The 25,459-nt window shown below is 38.6% G+C and overlaps 2 protein-coding genes and 1 long non-coding RNA gene across 5 annotated transcripts; all 3 read left to right on the top strand.

Moving 5' to 3' along the window:
• The first annotated feature begins 80 nt into the window (after positions 1–80).
• On the top strand, positions 81–2,171 carry LOC131326336 (pentatricopeptide repeat-containing protein At5g42450, mitochondrial). Its single transcript, XM_058359086.1, has one exon. It carries the CDS (start codon positions 285–287, stop codon positions 1,878–1,880), a length of 1,596 nt encoding a protein of 531 aa, XP_058215069.1. The 5' UTR covers positions 81–284; the 3' UTR covers positions 1,881–2,171.
• Positions 2,172–3,336: 1,165 nt separating this feature from the next.
• Positions 3,337–6,110, top strand: LOC131326335 (uncharacterized). Its single transcript, XR_009199979.1, has 3 exons — positions 3,337–3,715; positions 3,903–4,446; positions 5,940–6,110. It is a non-coding gene; the product is annotated as an uncharacterized LOC131326335 (long non-coding RNA).
• Positions 6,111–11,878: 5,768 nt separating this feature from the next.
• On the top strand, positions 11,879–25,095 carry LOC131326334 (serine/threonine-protein kinase AFC1). Of its 3 annotated transcripts, none has more exons than XM_058359083.1 (12): positions 11,879–18,305; positions 21,137–21,308; positions 21,416–21,442; positions 21,706–21,859; positions 21,943–21,991; positions 22,107–22,221; positions 22,466–22,557; positions 22,921–23,077; positions 23,173–23,237; positions 23,553–23,650; positions 23,735–23,840; positions 24,692–25,095. In XM_058359083.1, the coding sequence occupies exons 1-12, from the start codon at positions 18,105–18,107 to the stop codon at positions 24,848–24,850; spliced, it is 1,395 nt and encodes a 464-aa protein (XP_058215066.1). In that variant the 5' UTR covers positions 11,879–18,104; the 3' UTR covers positions 24,851–25,095. The 3 variants fall into 3 exon arrangements, with proteins under 3 accessions (XP_058215066.1, XP_058215067.1, XP_058215068.1); XM_058359084.1 differs by having other exon boundaries at positions 11,881–12,214; XM_058359085.1 differs by lacking the exon at positions 11,879–18,305 and adding an exon at positions 19,543–20,545.
• Positions 25,096–25,459: the final 364 nt, after the last annotated feature.

The following is a 25,459-nucleotide window of genomic DNA, read 5'->3' as shown; positions in this document are numbered from 1 at the left end:
GAACTCCGCTCGAGCTCGATTACTAAACGGATCGAACCGAGCCAAGCCTTAACAACCGAGGCATGAGCTGCTGACCGCTCGGGTCGTTTGCAGCCATTGGGCCAAGGGAAGAGTTTTGTTTTGTCATGAGTGTGGGCTTCTAATTTCCCGTTATGATGCATAACGAGAAAAAGGTTGTTAGATATTGATTGAGGAAACTTGGATTTCGTTAGAGCCCAGAAGAATGAGCAGATCCATAAATAAACATCCGCCATAACGATTACTGTATCTAGTTTGGTGCACAAATGAAATCCAGAATATGTCGACCTTTTAAATCCAAACCCCCTTTCAACCCTCAAAGACAAGCTCACACTCCGGCCTGCACCCATCAAACTGAAACCAAGAAAGCTCATGGCCTTGAGCGCGTCCCTGCTCTTGAACCGGACATCGCCCACCAGGTGTTCGACGAAACGTCTGTCTGGGACGTAGTATCGGCCACAACAACAATTAGCCGCTTTGCTCGACACCACCGTCACAAGGAAGCCATCTGTATCTTCTCAAGAATGCTTGCTTTGGATATTAGGCCCAATGAGTTCACTTTTGGCGCTGTGATCCCTTCTTCTACGTCTCTGCAAAGCCTCAATTCAGGAATGCAACTTCATGGTTGTGCAAAAAAGATGGGCTTTAACTCGAATGTTTTTGTGGGTAGTGCAATTTTGGACCTCTATGCCAAGTTAAGCACTATTGAGGAAGCTCGTAGAGCTTTTGAAGATACCCATGAGCCAAACGTGGTTTCTTACACAACTTTGATTTGTGGGTACTTTAAGAAAGAGCGGTTTGATGACGCGGTTGGGCTTTTTCAGGTGATGCCTGAAAGAAATGTTGTTTCGTGGAATGCAATGATTTGCGGGTATAGCCAAACAGGTCGTAACGAGGATGCTGTGAATCTTTTTGTTGGGATGTTGAGAGAAGGGTTTTTACCCAACCATTCTACTTTTCCTTGTGCTATTAGTGCAGCTGCCAATATCGCAGTACTTGGAATGGGCAGAAGTTTCCATGCCTCTGCAATCAAGTTCTTGGGTAGTAACCTTAGTCTATTTGTTTCCAACTCTCTTGTCAGTTTTTACGCAAAATGTGGGAGCATGGAGGATAGTCTCTTGGCCTTTACTAAACTTCCCGAAAGAAATGTAGTTTCTTGCAATGCTTTAATATGCGGGTATGCACAAAACGGAAAAGGAAAAAAAGCCTTAGATTTTTTCCGCAAAATGGAAAACATGGGTCTTGAGCCTAATGGTGTAACACTACTTGGTGTACTACTGGCGTGTACCCATGATGGCCTCATCAATGAGGCTTATTCATTTTTCAATCAAGCAAAACTCAAGAACCCTAGCATTCTGAAACCAGAGCACTACGCTTGTTTGGTTGACCTACTTTCTCGCTCTGGACATCTTAATGAAGCAGACAGGTTTATCCGTGATTTGCCTTTTGATCCTGGAATTGGGTTTTGGAAAGCATTGCTTGGAGGCTGCCAAATCCACTTAAATATGGAACTGGGGGAATTTGCAGCCAGAAAGATACTGGGTTTGGATCCTGGAGATGTTTCTTCCTATGTGATGCTGTCTAATGCGCATTCTGCTGCTGGAAGATGGCAGAGTGTGTCAATGGTGAGGCGAGAGATGAGAGAGAAAGGGATGCAGAGGGTTCCTGGGTGCAGTTGGATTGAGATTAAAAACCACATTCATGTGTTTGTTACTGCAGACAGGAGACAAAGTGGACGGGATGAGATTTACAAGGTCCTGCGGTTTTTTCTTGACCATGTGAGGGAGTCGCAAGATTTTGACTGCTGGATTGAACCTTACATTCAGCTTTATGATCATAGTTTTCTAGAAAGAGGTGATTGAAGAGGCTCTTGTTAGGATGGAGTTTCAAATGAATTCGTCCATTCACTTGAGAAAAAAGCTGAGATGATCAATATGAGCTCATGTGAGTTATGACAACAAATTGCACTTGCTCCTTTACTTCGCCTAGTAAACTTCATCTTTTACAAGAAGCAAAGCAATGCCACTGAGTTCCTTGGAGATCAAATCAAATCGCCCATCTGATCTACAGATTCAGCAACTAGTTCCGAAAGCCTTTGTAAGTGTATAGAAGACAGAAACCCCTCACACAACAATCAAAGGTTCACTTTCATTACACCAAACAGTGTGCTTGTTATTTTTGATGGCTTTGCCACAATAGGTATGGGCATGTCCGGTTGTTTGGGCTAAATTAGCTCAACTTTGGCAAAATAATTTTGTGCGGGCGTGCCAGAAAAGAATAGAATATATCCTTTTCAGATTAACTCAAAATAGCTAAATTAATCAGGCAATTGTGTTATCCGTTCGATTATTTCAATTAAGAGGATTTTTCTAAAAGTATCAATAAAATAATAGATTGACGCTCTTCAATCAGAAAAGATAATTGAACATAAGCAAGCTTTGAATTTAATCAAAAGCAAGTTTATATACAATTACTCTTAAGATTTCGGCAAGAATAACTCAGAAATATAGACACACTTGAATTGAATCGAAAGCAAGCATATATTCGACTACTCTTTGGCAAGAAAAAGACAAAAATATATAAGATAACTTGAATTTAATCAAAAGTAAGCTTACATTCAAATAAGTCTTCAAACTTGCAAAATACTGAACTAACTAAATTACTCTAAGTCTTAAACTACTTTAGATCTCTGAGCAACCATGTTGTACGGATTGTCATATGATGAGTTTTTTGTCGAGGGTTTCTCTCTTCAATTGTTTCTTCTATTTATAGACAATGTGTCTATCTTTAACCTGCATTCTTCACGTTTTCTTTTGATGCCCACGTCTTCGTTCAAATTTGATTCAAAACGTTCTTCATCCCCTCCAAAAACGGTTGCAAAGGCCTTTGAACGGTTGCTTGACTTGGTCTTCTCAGAAAACTCTTCTCCTTCCACATTCGTTGATTCTGATCGTGGCTAACTTTTGGGTAGTGGGTTCTTGTTTTTGTGCAACATGGATTAGTGCTTCGATATACATTATTCAGATGATTTACTACAAGCATAACTAATTTCTCTTTGATGAAACAGGACTCTAACAACACCGTTTGATGGTTTTAAAAACTAATAAATGGTTGTGCTTAATTTTCATCTTAATACCTATCATTTAATAGCCAAACGTGGTCATTTGGATTATAGTACTAAAATAACATTGTCATTAAACCCTTTGATCTTCTGTGTCTCAGCTTAATTACGAACGTGTTTTGATTGGGTGATACACTATTTGGTGCCACATGTAATTTTCTTATTGGGTGGCATATTTTAGGATGTAAACACCGGCGCGTGTGGTAGGGAAAGAAACAATATTGACTGTTTGGGTTGGGTCAAAACAAAATCCAACTACTTTTAGGTCTGAGTTTGAAAAATCAATGGGACTACTAGGCAAAGCCATTGGCAATGTCGTATATGATCAAGGGTGCAGATCCACTGTTCGTGAATTATCGCCATTATTTGACCTATAATCCCATCAGTGATTCAGAACGCATGCAGAAATTTACGCTCAGAAATTTCTCTCCTCTTGCATCCATTAATTAAGATCAGCAAGTTGCCTGCAAGTCCTTTCCATTAGAACATACACTCCTACAATTCATCAAATCCACATGCATCCAACCCCTAAGCATGAGTGCCCCCAAGGGGGGAGTCACAGCAACTTACCGAAAGGTGGAACACAAAGGTATGAGTATCATGTGTGCTCCAACTTCAGAGGCTTCTGGGTTGGTAGTCCTTTTGTAACGATGATGTATTGTTGGTGTGAAATAAGAGAACAAACAAACTGAATCCAGTATACTTCAGGAACTAAAGAAGCATGAGTGCCCCTAAGGGGGGAGTCACAACAACTTACCGAAAGGTGGAACAGTAACAACAGAGGTATGAGTATCATGTGCGCTCCAACTTCAGAGGCTTCTGGGTTGGTAGTCCCTTGTAATGATGATGTATTGTTAGTGTGAAATAAGATAACAAACAAATTGAATCCAGTTTACTTCAGGAACTAAAGAAACCTAAATGTGCCTCATTGGCATATACAATCACTGTCTCTTTATTGATAAATTGTGCCACTACTAAAGAATGACTCACAAAGAAGACACATCATCATGAATAGATTATGTAAGGATGAAAATATAGCCCCTAAGAATGCCTGGAGTCATGGACTAAAACGTCGGAGGATGCTACTTATTTTTTTCTTTTTTTGAAGTGTATATAGGTTTTAAGTTGAAATAATGAGCACGAAAGGGCTAGAAGTTTCTTCTTGTAGTTGCGTCAAAGTTCTGTACTTTTTCTTTTTCTCAGGACAGACAAGTAGACTAAGACTTGGAACCAAATGGAGAAACAATTGGGAGGAGTTTTTTGGGGGCATCAAGGGGAGACATAGCATGTATCGCCCGGTGGTGACCGTATATCTCATCCTCCTTTTTTATGATATGCTAATATTTAACTATGTGAACTCCATCTGGTTTTGGCACGCCATTTACGAGTCTCAATCAGTGTTTTCAAATTGGGATATGTATTGTGTATCTTGAGATACATTTGTTGAAAGAGTTGGAGTTTTTATTGCGTAGTTGCTAAAGAAAGAGTGGGAAGGAGAGTATTTGCATTGCATTTGAACTCATACTTTTTTTTGGCTTGATACAAAATGGTTAGAATACATCCCTATTTGTACTACTCCATGGAAGACTCTAGTACAAAGATATTTTCATATAACATAAACTTTGAGATAATTCTAAAATTACACATATGACTACTTCTCACAAAAAAAAAAAAAAAAAAAAAAAACCTTTAGATATTTCATAAGGATATTCTAGAGCTTCTAGAGCTAAATATTTTATAGTTTCTAAAAACTAGATATTTATCTTTTTCGATAATATCTATTATATTTGGGTTTTGTCAATTGGAGTGTTGTGAAAATACTAAATTTAATTTATGCTTCAATAGCGTTAATCATAATTAATATATAATTAAACAATAGATACACTTAATAACACCAACAAACTATGCAGCTTACATTTAAAAAAAATTAAAATGCAAAATTTCAAGTCCGTGCTTATGACATTATGTTCCCTTTTTCAGGAAAAGTAAAGTTAAGCAAAATACAATCGAAGTATGGTTATTTCTTTTATATAAATCTTACATTGAGGTTGAATTTCTATCAAATAGTTTGAAAGATGGCATAATTAGATCAAAGGGCTTAAATTAATACATTTGGGGTTCAACTTCTTGAAATAAAATCCGACTTTTTTCGAATAAGTAATCGTAGGATACGTATAAAATTAGAATACGCGTATAAATCGTACGATACGCGGTCGTATCGTAAGATTTCTATAAAAAAAAGGATACGTATCATTCTCTGAAGGAGACGAAACAATGTATTGTAGGTTTTTAACAACTATGGTCTCAATAAATGTAAGTTTGGTACATTACTACATTCTGATAAGACGTCTAGTTAACTTTCACTTAACAATGGTAAGTATTAGCAATTAAGGACTTGAGAAATTGCTTATAGTATATGGTAATATGTTCTATGTGATTGCTGGTTTATATCAGGGCGTCCTTCGGCACTTTAATGAATATGGCTGCTTGTGCACTTCCACACTTTTTGTACACATTCGAAACAAGGAAAAAAGAAGAAGTAAAGACTACAAGAATATATAGGAGAAAGATTCATGGGTATGGGCTTGAAGTCCTTCATTGCAGCCGAAATTTAGGAATACTTTTCCACCAATACGCTTGATATATATATATATATATGGGTATGGGCTTGAAGTCCTTCATTGCAGCCGAAATTTAGGAATACTTTTCCACCAATACGCTTGATATATATATATAAAAGATATTTCATAATTTGGCTATACGGTATTTCTGAATTGTTGAATTATTCATCCGTTTCTAGGTTGGTCCAGAACATGGGGAGAGGAGCACTTCGGAAATTGCTATACTACTAATTCTATCACTCACTCCATTGAATGAGCGATACCTTGTTTAGGACTGGAGTACAAGTATAGGTTGTTTTCACACGACGAAGGAAACTGATATGCTTCTCTCTCTGTGCGTATATACCACCAGTAAGAGCATCTCCAACTCTTACCCTTTTCCTTCCTCAAATTTTGAGGAAAAACCCATGTTGGGTAGGTGCATCTCCCATGACAAAACCCAATTTTGACCCATTATTATTATTTTTAAACATATCCAATGGCATATAGGTAAATAAGAGAGAGGAGACGATCAGCCCAGCGAACTCCAACGGCGGTCATTTGGTTTGCTCTGACAAAACTCCGGTGACAGTTCACTGGGTTTCGTGGCTTTGACGACATATCTAAAGGGTTTTCTTTGCTCTACCAAAGCTTCGGCGAGTATCCGACGACAGATCTAGAGGTTAGGTTGCTCCGGCGAAGGTCTCTTCCTTTCGTTACTAGATAAAGAGATGTTGCTCCAACAGAGAAAAGAGTCGTCGAAAATGGAAAAAAGAAAAGAAAAAAAGGGAGGGGGTAAGGGTTGTCCCAAATTTGGGCAAAGAAATATGTAAAATCCAAAATGGGAAAGGGTCTGAGTCAATGATTTGGAGAGAGATTTTTGTAGTTTTTGTCCAAATTTTAAATTTGGGTCTTAAAATAAATCAAGATTGGAGATGCTCTAAGGTGCACAAATATGGAAAGAACAAAACTGATGAAAGCTGGGATATTGTCGAGAACGAGGAAACATACTACGAGTAAGATTTTTCTTTTGGCTCAAAAGCATTTTATACACCTAATATGATTTGAGGATATTACTCTCATTTTACTCTTCAACTTTGGAACAAGTTGACGAGTTTTAACTTTTGATGAACTGGCAACCACATTATGGATGGGCGGATGTTGTGTGCGATTCAAGCGAGTTGCTATATATCGAACCTTGGGAGAGGCCACCAAGGGTTTATCCAAGTATTGATTTTGGGTCATCTCCAATTCTCCACCGCCTCTAGACCCATTCTCCACAATGAGAAGCTAATATTTAATCTCGTTTGTTCGAATTGGAGTTGTAATGGATAGGACTCCTTCTGTAACAGAAAGTTACATTCCAATTGTTCTTCCATTTTATTCATTCTTCTAAATTATTGGATTTTTCATGTAATTCTTGGACAGTGACAGGCTACTGATGTAGCATGGAAGTAGTAAATTCAGGGAAATGTATCTAACAATTTATCCTTGTTGATGGAAAAGATTTACTCCATACGCTTATTGTAAGTTGGGTATTATCTTAGTCCACAATATTATGGACTCAGTTGACGTAGGCCAGATAAAGATCCAGGCTATTCCAATTCGAGCTAGTTTGGCTCGTTAAAAGCTTGTTTGAGATTGCATATCCATTAGAGCATCTCTAAGAGCCTCAAGCTTTTTCTCGGCTAATTGACTAGGAAATCCTCCAAAAAGTAGTTTAAGCTAGCCACCAAATGTTGAGGTTCCCAACAGGCTCAAGCTGTTTCTCAGCTTTTGTATCTTCTCCAGCCTGAACACTTGTTTTTGTGACCGACGGCAACCAACGATGACCCATCGAAGCCCAACGACGGCAACTGTTCTTACCTTCGGCGACGACCCGAACGATGCCCAACGACGGCAACTATTTTTATACCTTCGCCGACAACCCCAACGACGCCTAAATATGGCCCAATGACGGCGACGACGGCTAGATCCAGCATGAAAGAGTTTCAATCTAGGTTTCTAGTCAAAACCCACAGTTCAATCTAGGGTTCCGGCTAAAACCTGACCACCACCATAGCTTTTGTCGTCGATTTGGAGTGACAAAGGGACGAGGAGAGCGACCTAGCGTGAGAGAGAGAGCGAGAGTGATAGAGGGAGGAAAAGAGTGAGAGAAGCCCAAGTGAGGGTTCCGTACTCATTGCTTTCTCGACCAAAAGTGTGTCGTAGTAAAGAGCGCCCCAAGCGTAAGGCTAGGTCTGTTGTAGCATAATAAACTCGAAAGTCCGAGGTCGAATCCACAAGGAGCCAATGAAGCTAGGCCGGAAGGTTTGATTACGAAGGGTTTTTAGCGTTAGGACCGCCAACCTTTGGATTTGGTGTTGAGACGGCTAACTTTTGAGTGATGGAAAATCTCTCTACCTCCTAACTTTAATTGAAAACGAAGATTGACTAGAAACTAAAAGCGGCAAGGTCTAAGGGTTCATTCCGCCCATAACTTAGGTCGTTCAATACTTCTCTTTGATAACTCAAGTGAGAGTCATTGTCATTTGATCTCACTCGGGAAATTTAGCTATGAAAATCAAGTTTAACTTATACAGCGGGGTTTGGAAATGGATAAAAACTCGTTTAGGCATTTTATCAAACACAAAGAGAGCCATGGTTCCAAGCATTAAGTGTGCCAAGAGACTTGTTTACACCTGATCAAAGAAGTTAACATATCTAGGTTTTGACCAAAGATTAGAGCTTAATAAGTTCTTTGAGGCATTTTAGCAAACACTTAGGCTCCGTTCCGGAAACCTTCTTAAAAAATAAGTACTTATTTTGCCACTTCTCATTAAAAATAAGAAGGGTCATTCCACAAAATTCAAATAAAAAGTTTCTTTCACATTTTCAAACTCAAAAATAATGCAAATGAAAAAAAAAAGTTCAATTTTTTTTGCACCGTATTAAAGATCTCAATGAGATCTATCAAACAAGATCCATAGTGGTAGGAAAATTATTTGCGTAAACACATAATTTTTTAGTTTGAAGTTGCCTTATACAAAAAATAAGACTGTTGCTATGATAATAGGTGCCGATGGAGGGAAATCGTACCGGCGGCCACGCCGGGCCGTATCCGGCCACCGGACGGCCGATCCGAGCCGTCCAAAAATTCTAAAAAAAAAAACGAGGGGGCTCACGCGGGAATCAACGGCATCCGAGGTGTGTAGGGTGCTTGATCCGAGCATCCCTTTTCCGTGTATATATGATCAAGCACCCTATACGGAAAAGGGGTGCTCGGATCAAGCACCCTATACACCTTGGATGCCGTTGATTCTTGCGTAAGCCCCCTAGTTTTTTTTTTTTAGAATTTTTGGACTACTCGGATTGGCCATCCGGTGGCCGGAGACGGCCCGGCGCGGCTGCCGGTACGATTTCCCTCCCTTGCCGGTCGGTACCTATATAAATTCTTCCAAAATAAGTAGCAGCCTTCTTATTTTCAGGAACAAGCCTTCTTATTACACAAAAAATAAGTTCTTATTTTGTTTCTGGAACGGGCTCTTAGAGTGATATAGCTCCAAGCATTATATGTGGCAAGAGATCAAGTCCTTATCTACACATAATCAAAGAGGTTAGCGATCGTATGTTTTGTTACATAAAGATAAGAACTTAATCCATTCACAAACCACATTAAGCACAAGAAATGAGAGAAGTTATTAAATTACCCAAGTCATTGGGTAGAAATCACCTCATGACCAAGCCTTGATCACTACTTTCCCTTAATGGGTGTAAACATGAAGGGAAATGAAGAGAGATACAAAACATGCACAAAAACGGAAATAAAAACTAGATTAATAAAGATCTCGAGTTAACTTACAAATTTAATGAAGAACAAAAGCCTCAAAAACCCTAGCAATCAATCTCCATTGAAGAAAGTGTGAGAGCTAGGGAGAGGAGGGAAGTGAAATTGAAAGATGACCTACTAAAATGTGGTTTGGAGATATTTATATCCCCTTACAATTGTGCTACAAAAGTCCTAAATGCCCTTAAGATGTTATAAAGTCAGGCACAAAAATCTGCAGAAAATTCCTGTTGGTACCGGTACTGACTTTTTGTGGTACCGGTACCAGTCTTCGAATGGCATTTTTGCACTGCTTCTGTCCAACAGGTACAGGTACTGGATTTTGGTGGTACCAGTACTGGAGGTACCGGTATTGGGTTTTTGTGGTACAGGTACCTCTTGAGCAGTTTTGAGCTTTCTTTACTTCTTCAGCCTTACTTGCCCCTTTGGCCTTTCGATGTCCCGCACACCCTCTGAAACTACTTTTCATCATCCTTGGGACTCGGTGGTGGAATGCCACGTGGCATTGGGTACTTGGACACACTCGAGGCTATCCATGTCATTCAAATGCGCCTTATTCACACGATTTACCTGAAAACGCCAAAAATACACATTTCGTGCAATATTGTTCAAATCAAGCAAGTTGTGCACATGTGTGTGACAAAAAGGAGAGAGATATATAAGTCATATTATTTACACTATTGAGGGCTTATAACTCACTGGTCTTGACGAGGTTTCCGCACCTCGCTTGCCATGGCGAGGTGTGACGCGAGTCCGCTGGGAGGCAGATTTGAGGGTTTTGCTCGGGTAACAAGCAAGGTTGAGGGATAATAGCCAACTACAATACTAGCCATAAAAAGCAACGGACATGTCTTAAACATGCTCACCTTTTTCTGTAGTACCCTTAAAATAAGACTTGGATTTGAAAAAGAAAAAACTCATGTACGTATCCTTTTTTTCCCCGGGAAAAAAAAAAACTCATATACCTGTCCTAGCAGTTCAAAACATCCTCCCAAAATCACTGGAATCTGGTTCCTTAATTTCCAAGCATAAGCAAATGACGAAGAGGCAGTTTCTTGTTGGATGGGAGCCTCCGAGCACAGGTTTAAGGAAAGTCACTACGGGATGGCGCAGTCAAGGTAAGGACTATGACCGTAATTAACGTATACACCACAATTTTTTAGTTTTGTCTTTATTCATATTTTTTTTTTTTTTGCATTTGTTAGTTTTACACCAAATTTTTATGTGATATAGGTGAGTAAGGACGAAAGAAATCGGAAAAGTAAAAAATTTTGACTTTTAAACAAATATTTTGGAAAATATTCAAGAAAAAATCCAAAAACCGATTTTTTGAGTTTTTCTTTGGATATTTTCCAAAATACTTGTATAAAAGTTAAATATTTTTACTTTTTCGACTCCTCTAGTCCTTACTCACCTATATTACATAAAAATTTGATGTAAAACTAACAAATGCAAAAAAAAATTGAATAAAGACAAAACTTCAAAATTATTCTACATAAGTTAATCACTAACCTAATATAACGGCGGGATAATGTGAAATCAAATCACGAAGGCAATGGGTGGACTGGTGGGTTTCCGCCAAAGGCCGCATGCAGTTTGGCAACAGAGATTTGGCAGGCTAGAGTGGGCCATTGCTTGCCAACCAGCTATCCAATTGAGAGACCCAAACTCAGACACTTTTCCCTGTCTGTTGATTGCCCAGTCCACTTCCGAAACGATACGGGCCCCGAAATGGGCCATCATCAGCGGCAGCGTTGAAGTGTCCAATACACAGTGTCTCATAATCTGGTCCAACTAGTCTTAAGGATCGTTCAGTTGGAGGGTGGATTTACTCTCATATAATTGACCAAAGTTAGATCGTAAGAAAAATAGTTTTTTTGTGAATTGTCTAGTTTCGGAGTGGATGACATTCATTTGACCGGATCAAGGCGCGTAAGCTTACTCAAACACACCTAACCGTCAAAAAAAAGAAAGGAAAATTAGAGACCGATCCTACTTTTTAGCTTCGGTTTCATCCCAATTTTAATATTGTTTTCGAACCCGAATAGGCTTTGTTATGTTGCACAATAAGAGTTACTTTTTTGCCGTGAATTATGCATGTGAACTATATGAATTGTATATGTGACCCGAGGCGCATTTTGATAAAATAATGGACGGAGACAATATAAGATAGCAATAATACGCGCGGGGACTAAATCTGGTCCAACCCACGGACTCTTTACCCGATCAAGATTTTTATTTTTATTTTTCCCGGAAAGGGACCCGATCACGCATTAAAAAACAGTTTCCCAACCGCCCATTTAACCACGGTCAGAAAGCGTTACGCTCGGCCCCAACAAACCACAGTTAGTTCCAACCACACCACTCCGGTTAGCTCTCAGCCTCTCTCTCTCTCTCTCTCTCTCTCTCTCTCTCTCAATAATTCTAGGGTTTCAAAAAGCGATCCTCTTGCTGTAAATTCGGATCTGAATCGATCGTCTCTCGTCACTGTTCGTTTTGATGCGTAATCGTCGATCGTCGTACGAGCGGAATCGGTAAATGGAGACTCAGTGGATGATGGAATTCCCTCACAAGAACATGGATAAGCGACCCAGGAAGAGGCCTCGTTTGACGTGGGACATGGCCCCTCTTGTTCCCCCACCGCCCAAGGTCACCCATATATACGTACATATATACAACTATACCAATTCATATGTATCGATCTACTTATATGAATGTCAATTGTCGTTGTTATTATTTTTTCCGTATCCGTGTTCGCATCGTTATTATTTGTTTCGTATCTGTGGTCGTATCGTCATTATTTCACGAAATTCGTTATCACGAGTTGCGTATCTATCTCTGTCTCTGTGGAATTTTTTGAAATATGGATGAGATATGTTGTACTTAGATTCAACTTGACTGCCTGTGTGTATGCAGAACAAACCTTCTGATTGAAAAGTAATGAAACCGACAAAATGCTTTCGCGCTTTTGGTGTTTTTACCTTTTTTTGTAGCTTTGCAGCAGAATCTTGGTGTAATTGTACATGTTTGGATCTCACATTGTGACTTAAGTGCGGTCTACCTTCTGGTTTTGTTTATTCATTCTATTTTGATTTGTCCAAAGAAAAAGCATTGCTTGAAAATTTGAAAATTTTGTTTGTAGTTGTAGCAATATGGTGGTCAAAGTGTCGAACCAAATGAATATGTGACAGAATCAATTGTTTAGGATTTAAAGTGCCTGTTTGCATGCTGCAGAATGAGAGTGTTTTACATGTTACATGCATTTTATGTCAAGCCTTTTCCATGCCAATAAAGTGATGTCCTAAGGACGTAAAAATAACCTCCAAAAAGGTAGTCATTAATATTCTTTTGAAGCCTGAAGGCCGTGTCTCTGATGTACTGATTGGAAGTCTGTTTTCTTCAATTTGAGAAAGCATATTAATTAGTTGTATTTGGTGTTATCCCCAAAAACCATAAAATGCAACAATTTGTTGGTCTTTGAGCATAGGACTTTAAAGCTGAATCCGTTGGTTAGGTTTAGGTGACTTGGTCTTTAACCAACTATAAGTGGGAATACCAAGGTGTAAAAAATCGCGAAGAGTGGTATCCATTTATTTAGAAAGCTCAACATAATCTATTCATGGTCCTAATAAGTAGGGCATTTATGAGTCAAACAAGAAAGCATTCTTTGTAATTTTTTATGAAGAGAAAATAGCATGGAAAGAAAGTTAGGGTTCATTTTTCTAGTTGAGTTCAATTTCAAATTACAGTGAGACATAAGTAGTTTTTATGAGTAGGTTGCAGAAATTAAAATTCATAAAAGAGAGTACCGGCATGTACTAGGATAGAGGGAGAGAGAGAGAGAGACCAAATTGTCCAACTTCAAGTTCTTTCTTGTTGTGGTCTTCATTGGAAGCTTGGATTAATTGTAGGTCCACGAGACCTTTCGTGTTGTGGTGTGGTCTTCATAGGAAGCTTTGAATGTAGGCTCAGACAATTTGAATATGATGTAGCCAAGGGCAGGGCAATGCAGTCTAATTCTGTTGTATTTTCTCTCATTTTATCTTTTTTTACCAACTTCTTTAGTGTATTTTCTTTTTTAAATCCAGATGACCCCTCCCTCTTTCGTTCGTTTACTAGTTGCTATGAGGTTTTATGATGGATTGCAATCTGGTAAAACACAATTGATAGCATCATAATGGCTTCCTTATTGACACGCGGTTTCTGATGACCCCTACACATTGACCTTGTTAGTAGTAAAAACTGCACGTGCTATGCACCTGAAATTTTCAATTGATGTGCACATTTGATATCATCTTAATGACTGACTTGTTGATACGTGCTTTTCTAATGACCCCTAAACATTCTTTCTGTTAGAAGCAAAATGCGCGTGCTATGTTGTCAATTGCTGTAAAAAAAAATTTACCTTGAGGCATAGTTGTCAAAGGAAGGCGCGCCTAGGCGCGAGGCATATCCGCACAGGGTTGGCTCCTTGATTGAGCCAAGTGAGACACCTTCAATGAAGCGCAGCCAAGGCTCGCCTAGGTGAGAAAAGCGAGAAATGAAGGCGAGAAAAGACTTGCCTCTTTCTATTTTAATCACAACCCTAGGATCAAAGCCAGGTTAAACGTTTTACCTTCACTCCTTTACCCTTGACTTCAGTCGATCGAAAATCTCTCCTCTCTTTATCACCAGAAACGACATCTCCATCATCGGTCGATCTTCTCTTCTCCTCTCCTCTCTCTCTATTATCAGTCGATCTTCTCTCTTCGCGTATATAGTTGACATATATTATTATACTATATATGGAAACGAAAAGGCTTTTTAAAAAAAAAAAAGTTTTCAGAAATATATGTGTGTACATATAATTATACTGCATAAAAGCCTTTTTTTAATGTTTTCAGAAACAGTACACTTTTTATGTGTAAGGTTATATAGTATCGGTGTATGCTAGTTTTTCTATTTTTTTGCCTAGGTGCGTCTTGCTTCAAAAAGGCGCGCTCCTCACCTAGGCACCAACAAATCTTTGCGCCTCAGTGTTTCTCTCGCCCTTAACAATGATACCTTGGGGATTGACATCGAATTGTATGTTAATGCAGTGATTGGGATGTAAAGGGAAGCTTTTGCTTTAACCCTTTCGAAGCATCCAATACAAAACTGGTTGGCTATGAGTGGGCAAGGTTGCTATGCTATACACATTTATGGCAAACAAAAAAGAAAGCAAATAGTGCAATGCAATATTTTATCTGTGGGTATGAAGTCCCATATGCGATTCATTATATTCTAACGCAAAGTTGTTAATACACATCCGGAATTCGAAACTCGAAGATATGCCAAATGAATCAAAGAAGCAAACATGGTTGATTATTGTAAACGGATGCAAGAAGTACATGTTGTGGGCCTTGTCACTGATTAAGAATAAAAAAAAGAATGGGTAAAAGATCAGGGCTCCTTTCCAAGTTAATGTGGACAAAGAGTATATTTTGTGGAGGAGTTCAGGCTCAAATGATTGAGTCATCCATGTTAATGAGGACAGTTTTAGTGTTAATTACAAGTTTATCATAGGCAGACATACTAACGAGTAACTAATGGCTCATTGGATTGAAAATTCTCCCATTATCCTCTTCACCTTTTCATTTGTATCTCATTCAATGTCTACCATCACGATGAATGCTTTAGATGTAGTAGGAGCCCACATCTTTTGAGGTTCCTATTGGTGGAAAAGTTGGCACATATCCTTTCCACTCAAGTAGAACAACACAGATGGCGAAGCATCGAGAACTATCATTGCTTGTACATAGGGTAATGTGGCGACCACCAATTAATCAAATTGAAAGGGGTAGAAATAGGATGAACACCATGAGATGGAAAGAGAAGAAAGGCATACATAACCCAAGGGAAGCATGAAGATGAGAAGTTCTTGAATGGAAGGAAGCGAATGAATTGTTTAATATGGGGGGTGGGGGTGGAAATGCCGCCTTTGAAATGGTTCTTATTTGTTGTCACAAAGAGGGACATAATGGTTCGTGGAGAGTAAGTTTTGTTATGTCAATTCCACGTGTTTTGTTTCCAATTTGCTCCAAGAAATGTGTTGTTTTGATCCAAAGGGAGATGTTTGCTCGACCGATCAATTGGAAATTAACACTTAGGAAAGGTTAGTTTTGGGATATAAAAGTGTACGAAACACCCTCTCCTTCTTCACTTTTAATAGTAGATGGATAGATGGATTGATCGATAGAAATCACACGTATGAGTTATCACACCCATTTCTGTCCTTGTACAAGAACAAACTATTTGAGTATAACCATCATTAAGATGAATTCTAGATGCAAGAATAGGGCTGAAAAACGAACCAAAGTAACCGAACATGTGTGAAGTAGTAGGTAGTTCAAGCTTCTTTGGAGAGCTTGACGAGCTTCAAAGATTGTTCAAGCATGGTTTGTTTAGGCAACGAAATGATCTCGAACGAGCTTTTGACGATCAGACAAGAGTTCCAACTTGAGTAGCTTGGTTCATTTATTAGCCCTGTGCAAGAACTCTGTACGGCGTGGCATAGACCCGTGTTACATGTTCTTCGGTATGAGTATCAAGCCTGAGTTTGTGTCTAGGTATTGGACCTCCCTAAATCCCTAGTCTTAGGATGATATGTATCCAAAAGTGGGTATGGATACATGGACTCTTTGTGAACAATAAAATACATGATACTAGCATTCTACCTGTTCTATGCACAGGCGAGATTAACATGCACGCCCGACATAATAGGTAGGATGTGGACTATAATTTTACACGCATAATATATCCAAACGAAAAAAGCCCGTTTTTGAATGCTGCACCTTGCTTGTAGCAAAATATGTGGAGGTTAACATCAGTGGCTAGTGGGAAATGAAAATGTCAGGAACGAAATTATTTGGAGAACCTAAGCCTGAAAAACTTAATCAGTTCCTCATAAATGCGTAGGTAGTTTGGAGATGGGAACCAACCTTTGAGCAATTTCCAATAGGTATGTGCTTCGTGTACAAATTTTCGCAACAATTGGAGCCATACCTGATACTTAGAAATCTGCGAACAAATTCTTGTAACAAATGGAGGCAAACTTGCTACTTAAAATTCTGGAGAATGTGAAATGTGAATTTCGTGGCAAACCATCAGTGGGGGAAAACTGTGAGTTTTCGTGACAAACCATCAGTTGGGGAAAAGTGTTAGACTTGCTGAGTGGAGGAAGAATTAGAATTGATCATGTGACAATCTCGGAGGATGTGGAATGTGAAATTTCAGTTGGGAGGTGGGAATATAAGTGTTGTCGGCAAACTTAGGTAACTGTTTTCCGACTTGTGGGGGAGAGACGTGGGAACCAAACAAAGATTGGTTCAAGGTTAGTTCTTGTAGTGGGTCCGTTTTGAACGTAGGTTCTTGTGTTTTGTTTTTTTTGTTTGGCGTTTGGCGTTTGGTTGAGACAGGTGAACGTGATGGGTTTTCTTTATTGTTTAAAAAAGTGAAAAATCCTGGAAATTAGGAATGAGGGTTTGGAGGCTTGTGGGGCTCAAACACATTTGCTTATAGTATGTATTGATGATTTGGTATAAAGATGTACTCCCTCCGTCCCAATTTGTTGCACCTATTTTGACTTTCACGTAATTTAAGGAAAGATCATAATTACATTGACTGTGTCAATTTTACCATTTTACCCCTTTGTAATTTATGAATTTTTGTCAACTTTCTTTTCATGTCATTAATTTGCTCCGCTTTTCTTTCAAATCAAGTTCAAAATTTGAATTTGAGAGGGAGAAATGAGGGGTAAAATGGTAATATGGACATCCAAAATTGGAAAGTTTTGAAACAAGCACATCATTTTGGGACATTCCAAAAAGGACTAAGGGCACAACAAAGTGGGACGGAGGGAGTAATTGAATAAGGATGAACCTGAAATCATATAAAATTCAGGGATAAAAGGTTATTTTTCTTTGACACCAATTGTAAATTTCTTCCTTTTTCAATCAAGGCCCGTAACTAGAGGATCCAAGTGTCTAATTTGGTTATGAGTGCCAGATATGTTTATGGTACCTTGCCCTTTTTATTGCCATATGTGGTAGGTGCAGAACGAAAAATAGAAGAGTTCATATGACAATAACATTGATTGTAGTATCTTCTCTTCTAAAGAGGTGATCATATGAATTTTTCTCCATCAATTGGTAGTATGCAACTATAGGACTATGTCCTATCACACACAAGCATTGCTTTGTTCTTACGCAGAAGCACAAATACACTACAACGTATTGTACATGATGATGTGGTTGGACCTATGGTCGTTGTGGTTGGCTTGTTGACGCAACTAAGAGACAGTGGTGGCCAATATACAATACTTGGGTTTGGTTATTGAGGAGTTTAGTATGACAACGGGATATCTCATTTGTCTAAGCAAAAATCAAAGAACTTTATCGACTAGGATTCGATTGTAGCCCTACGTTTGTACAACTCGTGAAACGTAGAGGGAGATAGAGAGAACGAGCAAGAGTTTCAATAAAACAATAGAAAAGGGTATTTAAGTAACCCAAGGTTGAGAATGAGCAAGAGTTTCTCTTCTTTCTTCTTTCTTCTTCTTCCTTTTTTATTTTGTGGCGGGGGAGGGGGTGCTCTGCCCATTGGTGCATGGTTGTTGGGTGACGAAGTCTGCTTGCAGTCTAGCTTCCATTATCTCCTTCGGTCTTCATCTGATCTTTGGCTAACTATGGAGTTTCTCTATGGATATCAACTAACTACAAAGGTAGGACATCTACCCAACCCTTCAGTTATGGTGGTATAATTGTTAAATGTAGTTCTATATTTTAGTTTCTCACTATATTTGTTGCAAGTACAATTATACTTGGTTGTTGACTTTTGAGCTCATGATCCCTTAGCCTAAGGTCTCCAAATTTTATATAGGTCCTTTCAATATTTTCTTTAGGACCTCTTATATCATGCAATTTCCATTGTACGGCTATTAGATCTATGTACATATTATTTGGCGTTAATCAAATTTCATTTACTTGTTAAATTGAGACTCTGGGTACATGCTAATGTGATTGATATTTAATAATAAAATATTGTGGCAAATGAAATTGTGTTTGGCTTGTCCGGACAATAGTTGATAGTAACAGATCTCTTCGCTTGACGAATTGATGACAATCTATTCTAATATATAAAGGGAGAGCACCCCTTTGGTGTCTCTCTTCTGTCCTGTATTTATTTTTTATTTTTCCAAAAATGCCCTCTAAAAAAACCAACACAATACAAAACAGTTAACTATTTAACTATGAGGATGTATTGGACATTTTAACACAAATTAAAAAAAACTTCCAAAAACAGTTACCACCCACCGCATATCCCCCTACTTCACAAACTACACACCTTTCTCTAAAACTCCTTCGTCACTGATTCACGAAAACAATACCCAGTGTTCGTTTTTTTGCTCGGTAAGAATCAAAGAAGTAGTGAAAGAGGAGGAATTACTGTTTTTGATGCAATATGTCCTCCAAACTACCGCGTCTACCGGCTATGATAGATGTGTCCAAACCACTTGAATCTAGTCTATCTCATCTTATCGTCTGATGCTACCCCTACCATCCTGCAAAGATTTTTGTTTCTAATTTTATCTCGCCAAGTCTTACCACTCATCCATTTCAACATTATCATTTCAGCTGCCACCATCTTACTCGCATGTTGTTTCTTAGTAGCCCAACACTCCGTGTCATATAACATGGCTGGTTTTAAAGCAGTACGGTAAAATTTTCCCGTCAACTTTATGGGTATCCTGCGGTCACACAATGCTCCTGAAGCAATACGCTACTTGACCCATTAAACTTGTACTTTATGCGTCACTCCTCTATAATCTCCATGCTTGCTAACTTCTGAGCAAAGATACTTAAAATGCTCTCTTCTTGTTTATAATTGTAAAGCTTATGAAGAACTTAATTTAAAAGGTCCTTTTGTCCTCTTCTACAGAATCACTAGGTGGTATGAGAGATGATCATGGATCAACGAAAAGATATGCGAATGAGAGTGATAATGGTAGTGGTAGTGTGATATTGAATCATTGATCATCTCAGGGGTAGTGGGTGTGCTATTAAGATTGATCATCCTCTGTGAGTTTTCATTGAAGTTTTATTTTGGTATCGTGCCTTTTCACCTTGCTAGAAACTTTTACGTTGATAGTTCTGATTGGTATCACCAATCACAAATATTCTGACTATTTGCCCTCCGGTTATGAGCTGTTAAGGACCATGTTGTCTCAAAGGGGCCGAAGAAATAATATAAGGTTGTTGAATGAAGTAGGGGCATGCCGAGATGGAAAGGGGTGTATATTGTTTAGGAAGGGTTAGACTGATTCCTGAAGGTGGCTACGTTTTTATGGTTATGTTTACAGACGTGGTGGCTCTACTAGTAGTGGCTCTAGAAACCTCAATGCCTTTGAAGTTACGTGACCCAACTTGCTTCTTTGGTATTCAGTGTATTTAACATTTCATATGTCCCTGGCATTGTTTTCATTGTCTAGAATTGTACGAAGATCTCATTCTCTAATGCTATCTTGATTGTTAATGGGTCCAACACCTCGTTTAACCCCCAACTCTAACCACCTACCCGTAAGACCCTAGTGATCTTGCATGATGGGGTCATCCGGGCTATATATGACCAGAACATCAATTCTAAGGGGTCTTTGCCTTTTTTTCAACGTTTGGAGAATTCAGTTTAAAGCATAGGCCTATCCTTAGGTTGATAATTGCTTGGCTAGGCCGAAGATCTGAGCATATTGGTGTGAATAAAAGATGGACATGCTGACTAGGGGAGGAAGGTTGAGTCTGCTTTGGAGGTTCAAGGCTAAGATAGCATATACAGCATTCGTGGCTGGTAGAGCTCTCTATTGGAGGGGCCAAGGGGGGATTCATGAGGCAAGATGTCATCGGTCCAGATTTCACCTTATGTGCTGAGATGTAGGATGAATACTCGCAATGACGTAACATGGACGGGGTAGGAATTTCACTTTTATGAGTTATTTAGTTTGAAGATCGTGCTTGATATGAAAATGAAAGAGAACAATTTAGCTAACTTGACAAGGGGAAAACAGGAAAACTAGGGAAAATAGTGAAAGAGGTAACAATTAAATGACTAATGTGGGAGCGTATTGGGAGAATTAACAAACGAGAAGAAGGGAAAAGGGGGATTGTTTCTATACATTAATTGTTTATGCATCTTTTCTCCATTGTCATCTTGTGCTACGTTTTTGCAACTTGCATGCAAAGTGATGTATTCTGTGATTTAATTATTTCTGTGAACGAGAAAGTGTAATCACCAGGAAAAGATGTTTTTTCGGGAAAATAAAAGTTTGCATGCCTTGAAGAAAACTGATCATATCATATTTGCACTGTTTGTTAAGTAAGGCATTTGTTTATCACCAGTTGGGTTCTTTCCGTCCCAAGTTATGTGCATAGCATTTTCATCATCCAGGTTTTGACACCTTGGATTCTTGGAACTGTGCCCATCTTTGAAGATCTAATCTTTCATGCTATAAAGGTAGTTTTGTTTTGTTGACCACTTTGAGCTGTTCTTTCTGTTATGCAGGTCCTTCCAGCATTCTATTGTGGGCACGAGTTTACGAATGGGGCCGTTCCTAATTATGCTTATTCTTCTGTATATTACAAGGGAGTGCTCCGCAATGGATCCCCTCCTTGGAGACCAGATGATAAAGACGGGCATTATGTGTTTGTAGTTGGAGATTACATAACTCCTCGTTGTATGTATATGCATATATTCTTCAATTTTTGCCTTTAATTTCTCTAATCCCATAGTTAATTTCATAAGCTCTTCACGAATAACTTATTTTTTTACTTGCACTTGCAGACAGGATTCTGAGCAAAATGGGTGAAGGTTAGTTTTTCCTCCAGCTTCGTTTCTTATTTTGCTACCCTGTTTTTCTAGATTCCCAGGACTGTTCTATTTGTTTTCCATTTTTGTTCAAATATCATCCTCTGTGTGTGTGATGGGGGGGATGGCTGTTCCTCCAGTCATTGGTATTATGTGGAAAAGTCACATTTTAAGGGCCACTAAAAGGAAATTCACATTTGGTATTTTTATGATTTTATCCTGTCATTCATTATCATCTTAATGCTGTTCCGTAACTATAATTGCAGGGACTTTTGGGCGAGTCCTGGAATGTTTAGACAATGAGAGGAAAGAGATCGTGGCAATTAAAATAGTGCGTTCAATACACAAGTACCGCGAAGCTGCCATGATCGAAATTGATGTTCTGCAAAAACTTGCGAGGCATGATATTGGTGGGACACGGTAGGGATCTGCTCTCTATCTGTTTTCCCTGTTTGCTGTATTAGTTTGAAGTGATTGTGTATAAGTTGTTTCATATTTTGCAGTTGTGTGCAAATACGGCATTGGTTTGACTATCGTAATCATATTTGTATTGTAAGTATTTATTGGTACTTGTGGTTGGATTATTTCAAAGGGCATTCATGTTTTATCATAGCCTGAATTTTCTGTGAGTTAAAAACTTGTGGATGGATTCAAATGGTCTTTACAGGTATTTGAGAGGCTTGGACCAAGCTTGTATGATTTTCTCCGCAAAAATAGCTATCGTTCATTTCCCATTGATCTTGTCCGGGAGTTTGGCAGACAACTTTTGGAATCTGTAGCATGTGTGTGCACGTATCTTGTGTCACTCTTTTGTTTATTTATTATTATACAACTTAATGCTTAGCAACTCAGTTGATTTTAATAGGATAATCAGCTTTGGGCATCATTGGTTTTCTGTATTTCCAGCTTTGATATGTTAAGCATTAAATTGAAATGTCCCAAAGAACTTTGTCTGGACAAGCTTGATTTGTAGTGATGATTAACTCTACTTGTAGTTCTTATCCATTTACTTGCTTGTTTTTGCAGTTATGCATGATTTACACCTAATTCACACTGATCTGAAACCAGAAAACATTCTTCTTGTTTCATCAGAGTATATTAAAGTTCCAGATTATAAGGTATTATCTCATGTGCCATCTTCTCATTATCAATTGGTTTATCAGTTAATCTAGCAGATTCGGATAAAAAAATCTAGCAGATGTTTTGCACATGTGTACCCATGCAAATTCGGTTTTGTAATATTAGAGGGTGTTTCCAGTCTACTTTCATCAAGGGTATTCTAATGTTTCAAATGATACATTTGCATTTTGCTTGTGGTCTATATGAGGATGCGATTGGTATTGGATATCTTTTTTCCTACATTTGTTATGTATTACTGAGATAGAACAGCTTTGAATGTGTTTTGTAATTTTGTCTATCGGCACTGATTTATTAGAAGTTTATTTGCTAATATTTTTATTCTGTTTTTGCCTGCGTTCAAGTTTCTAACTCGATCCACTAAAGAGGGTTCCTACTCCAAGAATCTGCCAAAGTCAAGTGCTATTAAGCTAATTGATTTTGGGAGTACTACGTTTGAACATCAGGACCATACTTATGTGGTGTCAACACGTCATTATCGTGCACCAGAGGTTATTCTTGGTAATTGCTAACCGTTATCAGACTATGTTACCGGTGTTTTGATTCTTATTATTAAAGTTGTCTTTAATGTCATTCATTTCTTTTGTTTCCTCTAGGCCTTGGATGGAACTATCCTTGTGACGTATGGAGTGTGGGTTGCATACTTGTTGAGCTATGCTCGGTAAAATTCTTTTTGATCTTAGTTTACATTTCTCTTCTTTGTTTCTATTATGTTAAGGACTTCTAGAAATTGTGAGGAAAGTCCAATTTCCAATGTGGCAAGCGAGAGCTTATTTGACTGAGTGCCCTTGAAAACTGTTGTTTTCAGGGAATTGATGTGTAATGAATGACATTAGTGTCTATAATATTAAATCCTTATGTTTGATCATGGCGAGTTTGTTATGCTATATTTAGTTATCATTATCTATGTCAACCAATTTCCCATCATGAAGATTCTATTGATGGTTTCTTTCTCATCTACTTCGTTCCTCTACAGGGTGAGGCCCTTTTCCAAACACACGAGAACTTGGAACATTTGGCTATGATGGAGAGGGTGTTAGGGCCACTGCCGCCACATATGATTATTAGAGCAGAGTAAGACTGGTTGTTTTTATTTACTGATAACACAATGTTTTCTGCTTTCTCAAGGGGATAAAGCTCTCATTTGCATTTCTCCAGCCGCCGTGCTGAGAAATATTTCAGGAGGGGTGTGCGGCTAGATTGGCCAGAGGGTGCGACTTCAAGAGAAAGTATGAGGGCAGTTTGGAAATTACCTCGTCTACAGGTGATTGGCAGTTTCTGTTTAATTTGGGACTTGTTATCTGTACATAATATCATTTCCTCTGGTTTAGTGGGGGAAAAGGTTTTAAAGGCGAAGTTTGTGTGGATTGCTTCTGCCTCTGCATGTAGAATCCTGCCAAATTACCTATATCTTAATTTTATGGCAGATAAAATGAGGTGACTAAATGTTGACCATGCTTGTGATTTGCATTTTGTTCTTCTTCTGAATTTTTTTTTAGTCTTTTGGTTTCCTGATGATTTAGGCACGATATACTTAAGAAGCACCACTATTTTAGTGGGAAGTTGCCATTGGTGATGCTAAAAACATATGGATGAGTATTACCACTCCACAATAGCTGGACTCTTCTAAATGTATCAAGTATCTGTGGCGGATACTCAACACTAAAGGATAAAAGACGCGTGTCCTACATCAGTGATAGGGCTGTCACTCAACATCTTTAGTGGTTCACTTTTATTATACTACTCTGCATAAAACTGTAATAATATGCATGAGATGGTCAATGAGACATTGGTAGTATCATTTTACCCTTAATTATAAGGAGTATGAATATTCTGCCTTATCTATGTTTCCAAGGAACAGGAATTACATGAATTCGTCACCTTTAACATATGTACCCCAGACTGTCACGCATACCCAAATCTATGTAACATAGACACCGCAAGTACGTTATTACATGTTTTACTTTTCCTTCTTGAATCTCTTTTTCTATTTTTTCAACTTTGAAAAATGGTGTCTGGTTTTTTAAGAGACCAATATCTCATCCTGTAATTTTGTTTTATATGGTTTGCCACTCTCGCTAAGGTACTGACATGAACTTTTGTCATGTATTGCAGAACCTGATAATGCAGCACGTGGATCACTCCGCTGGTGATCTGATCGATCTCTTGCAAGGGCTTCTGCGTTATGACCCTTCAGAGCGGATAAAAGCAAGGGAAGCTCTTAGGCATCCTTTCTTCACAAGAGATATGAGAAGGTGTGGCTTTCCCTTGTAACTGTATCTGTCACATACATGCTTTTATGAGTGCAAGTGATTCGGTCAGGGAAAATATTTACGAAAGCAAAAGAGTTGAAGAGTCTTGGCTTCAACGTTCCGTCTGCTTGTATTCCTGTTCCTGTAAAGTGTCTACCTTCTCCCTCATTTCTCCCCTCATTTTTAGTTTTTGTTGGCTAAATTTGGAGTGACCTGAAAAGTTCTGGCTTGTTTCGCTTCGTGGGTGAAAAAGTTATTATTCAAATATGTTCTCTCTCTCTCTCTCTCTCTCTCTCTCTCTCTCTCTCTCTCTCTCCCCGCACCGGCACACACAATACACTGAAATGCAAAACAGGAGAAGAGCAGATTGCGGATAGGTTGTAACACAGAGGAAGGTCGTAATACATAGAACCACATCAGCGTTAGAGAAGTGCTTCTTCCATGTGAAGTTTGTTTCCAGCTCAATTTGCGTTGACTGATTCTAATTTCTGATACACTGCAAATTCTAAGGTATGAATCTAGTTGATGCAGGATTTGGGAGCCTTTTATTCTTGCACTAGGCTTTTCTTGGGCTCTATTGTGTTTGCATTTGCAGACGATTGTACTTGCTAAGCTTGATTCTATTGTTTGA

Source organism: Rhododendron vialii, chromosome 5a, assembly GCF_030253575.1.
Source record: "Rhododendron vialii isolate Sample 1 chromosome 5a, ASM3025357v1".
Classification (NCBI taxonomy): domain Eukaryota; kingdom Viridiplantae; phylum Streptophyta; class Magnoliopsida; order Ericales; family Ericaceae; genus Rhododendron; species Rhododendron vialii.
This window is presented reverse-complemented; position numbering and strand designations above follow the sequence as displayed.

What these genes read in the sequence shown, in the direction of transcription:
- LOC131326334 (XM_058359083.1), top strand. Translation starts at nt 18,105, where the DNA reads ATGAGCAAGAGTTTCTCTTCTTTCTTCTTTCTTCTTCTTCCTTTTTTA. An exon ending in GATATCAACTAACTACAAAG is followed by an intron (nt 18,306 to 21,136) that starts GTAGGACATCTA and finishes TCTGTTATGCAG; the next exon opens with GTCCTTCCAGCATTCTATTG. An exon ending in CATATGATTATTAGAGCAGA is followed by an intron (nt 23,651 to 23,734) that starts GTAAGACTGGTT and finishes GCATTTCTCCAG; the next exon opens with CCGCCGTGCTGAGAAATATT.
- LOC131326336 (XM_058359086.1), top strand. Translation starts at nt 285, where the DNA reads ATGAAATCCAGAATATGTCGACCTTTTAAATCCAAACCCCCTTTCAAC.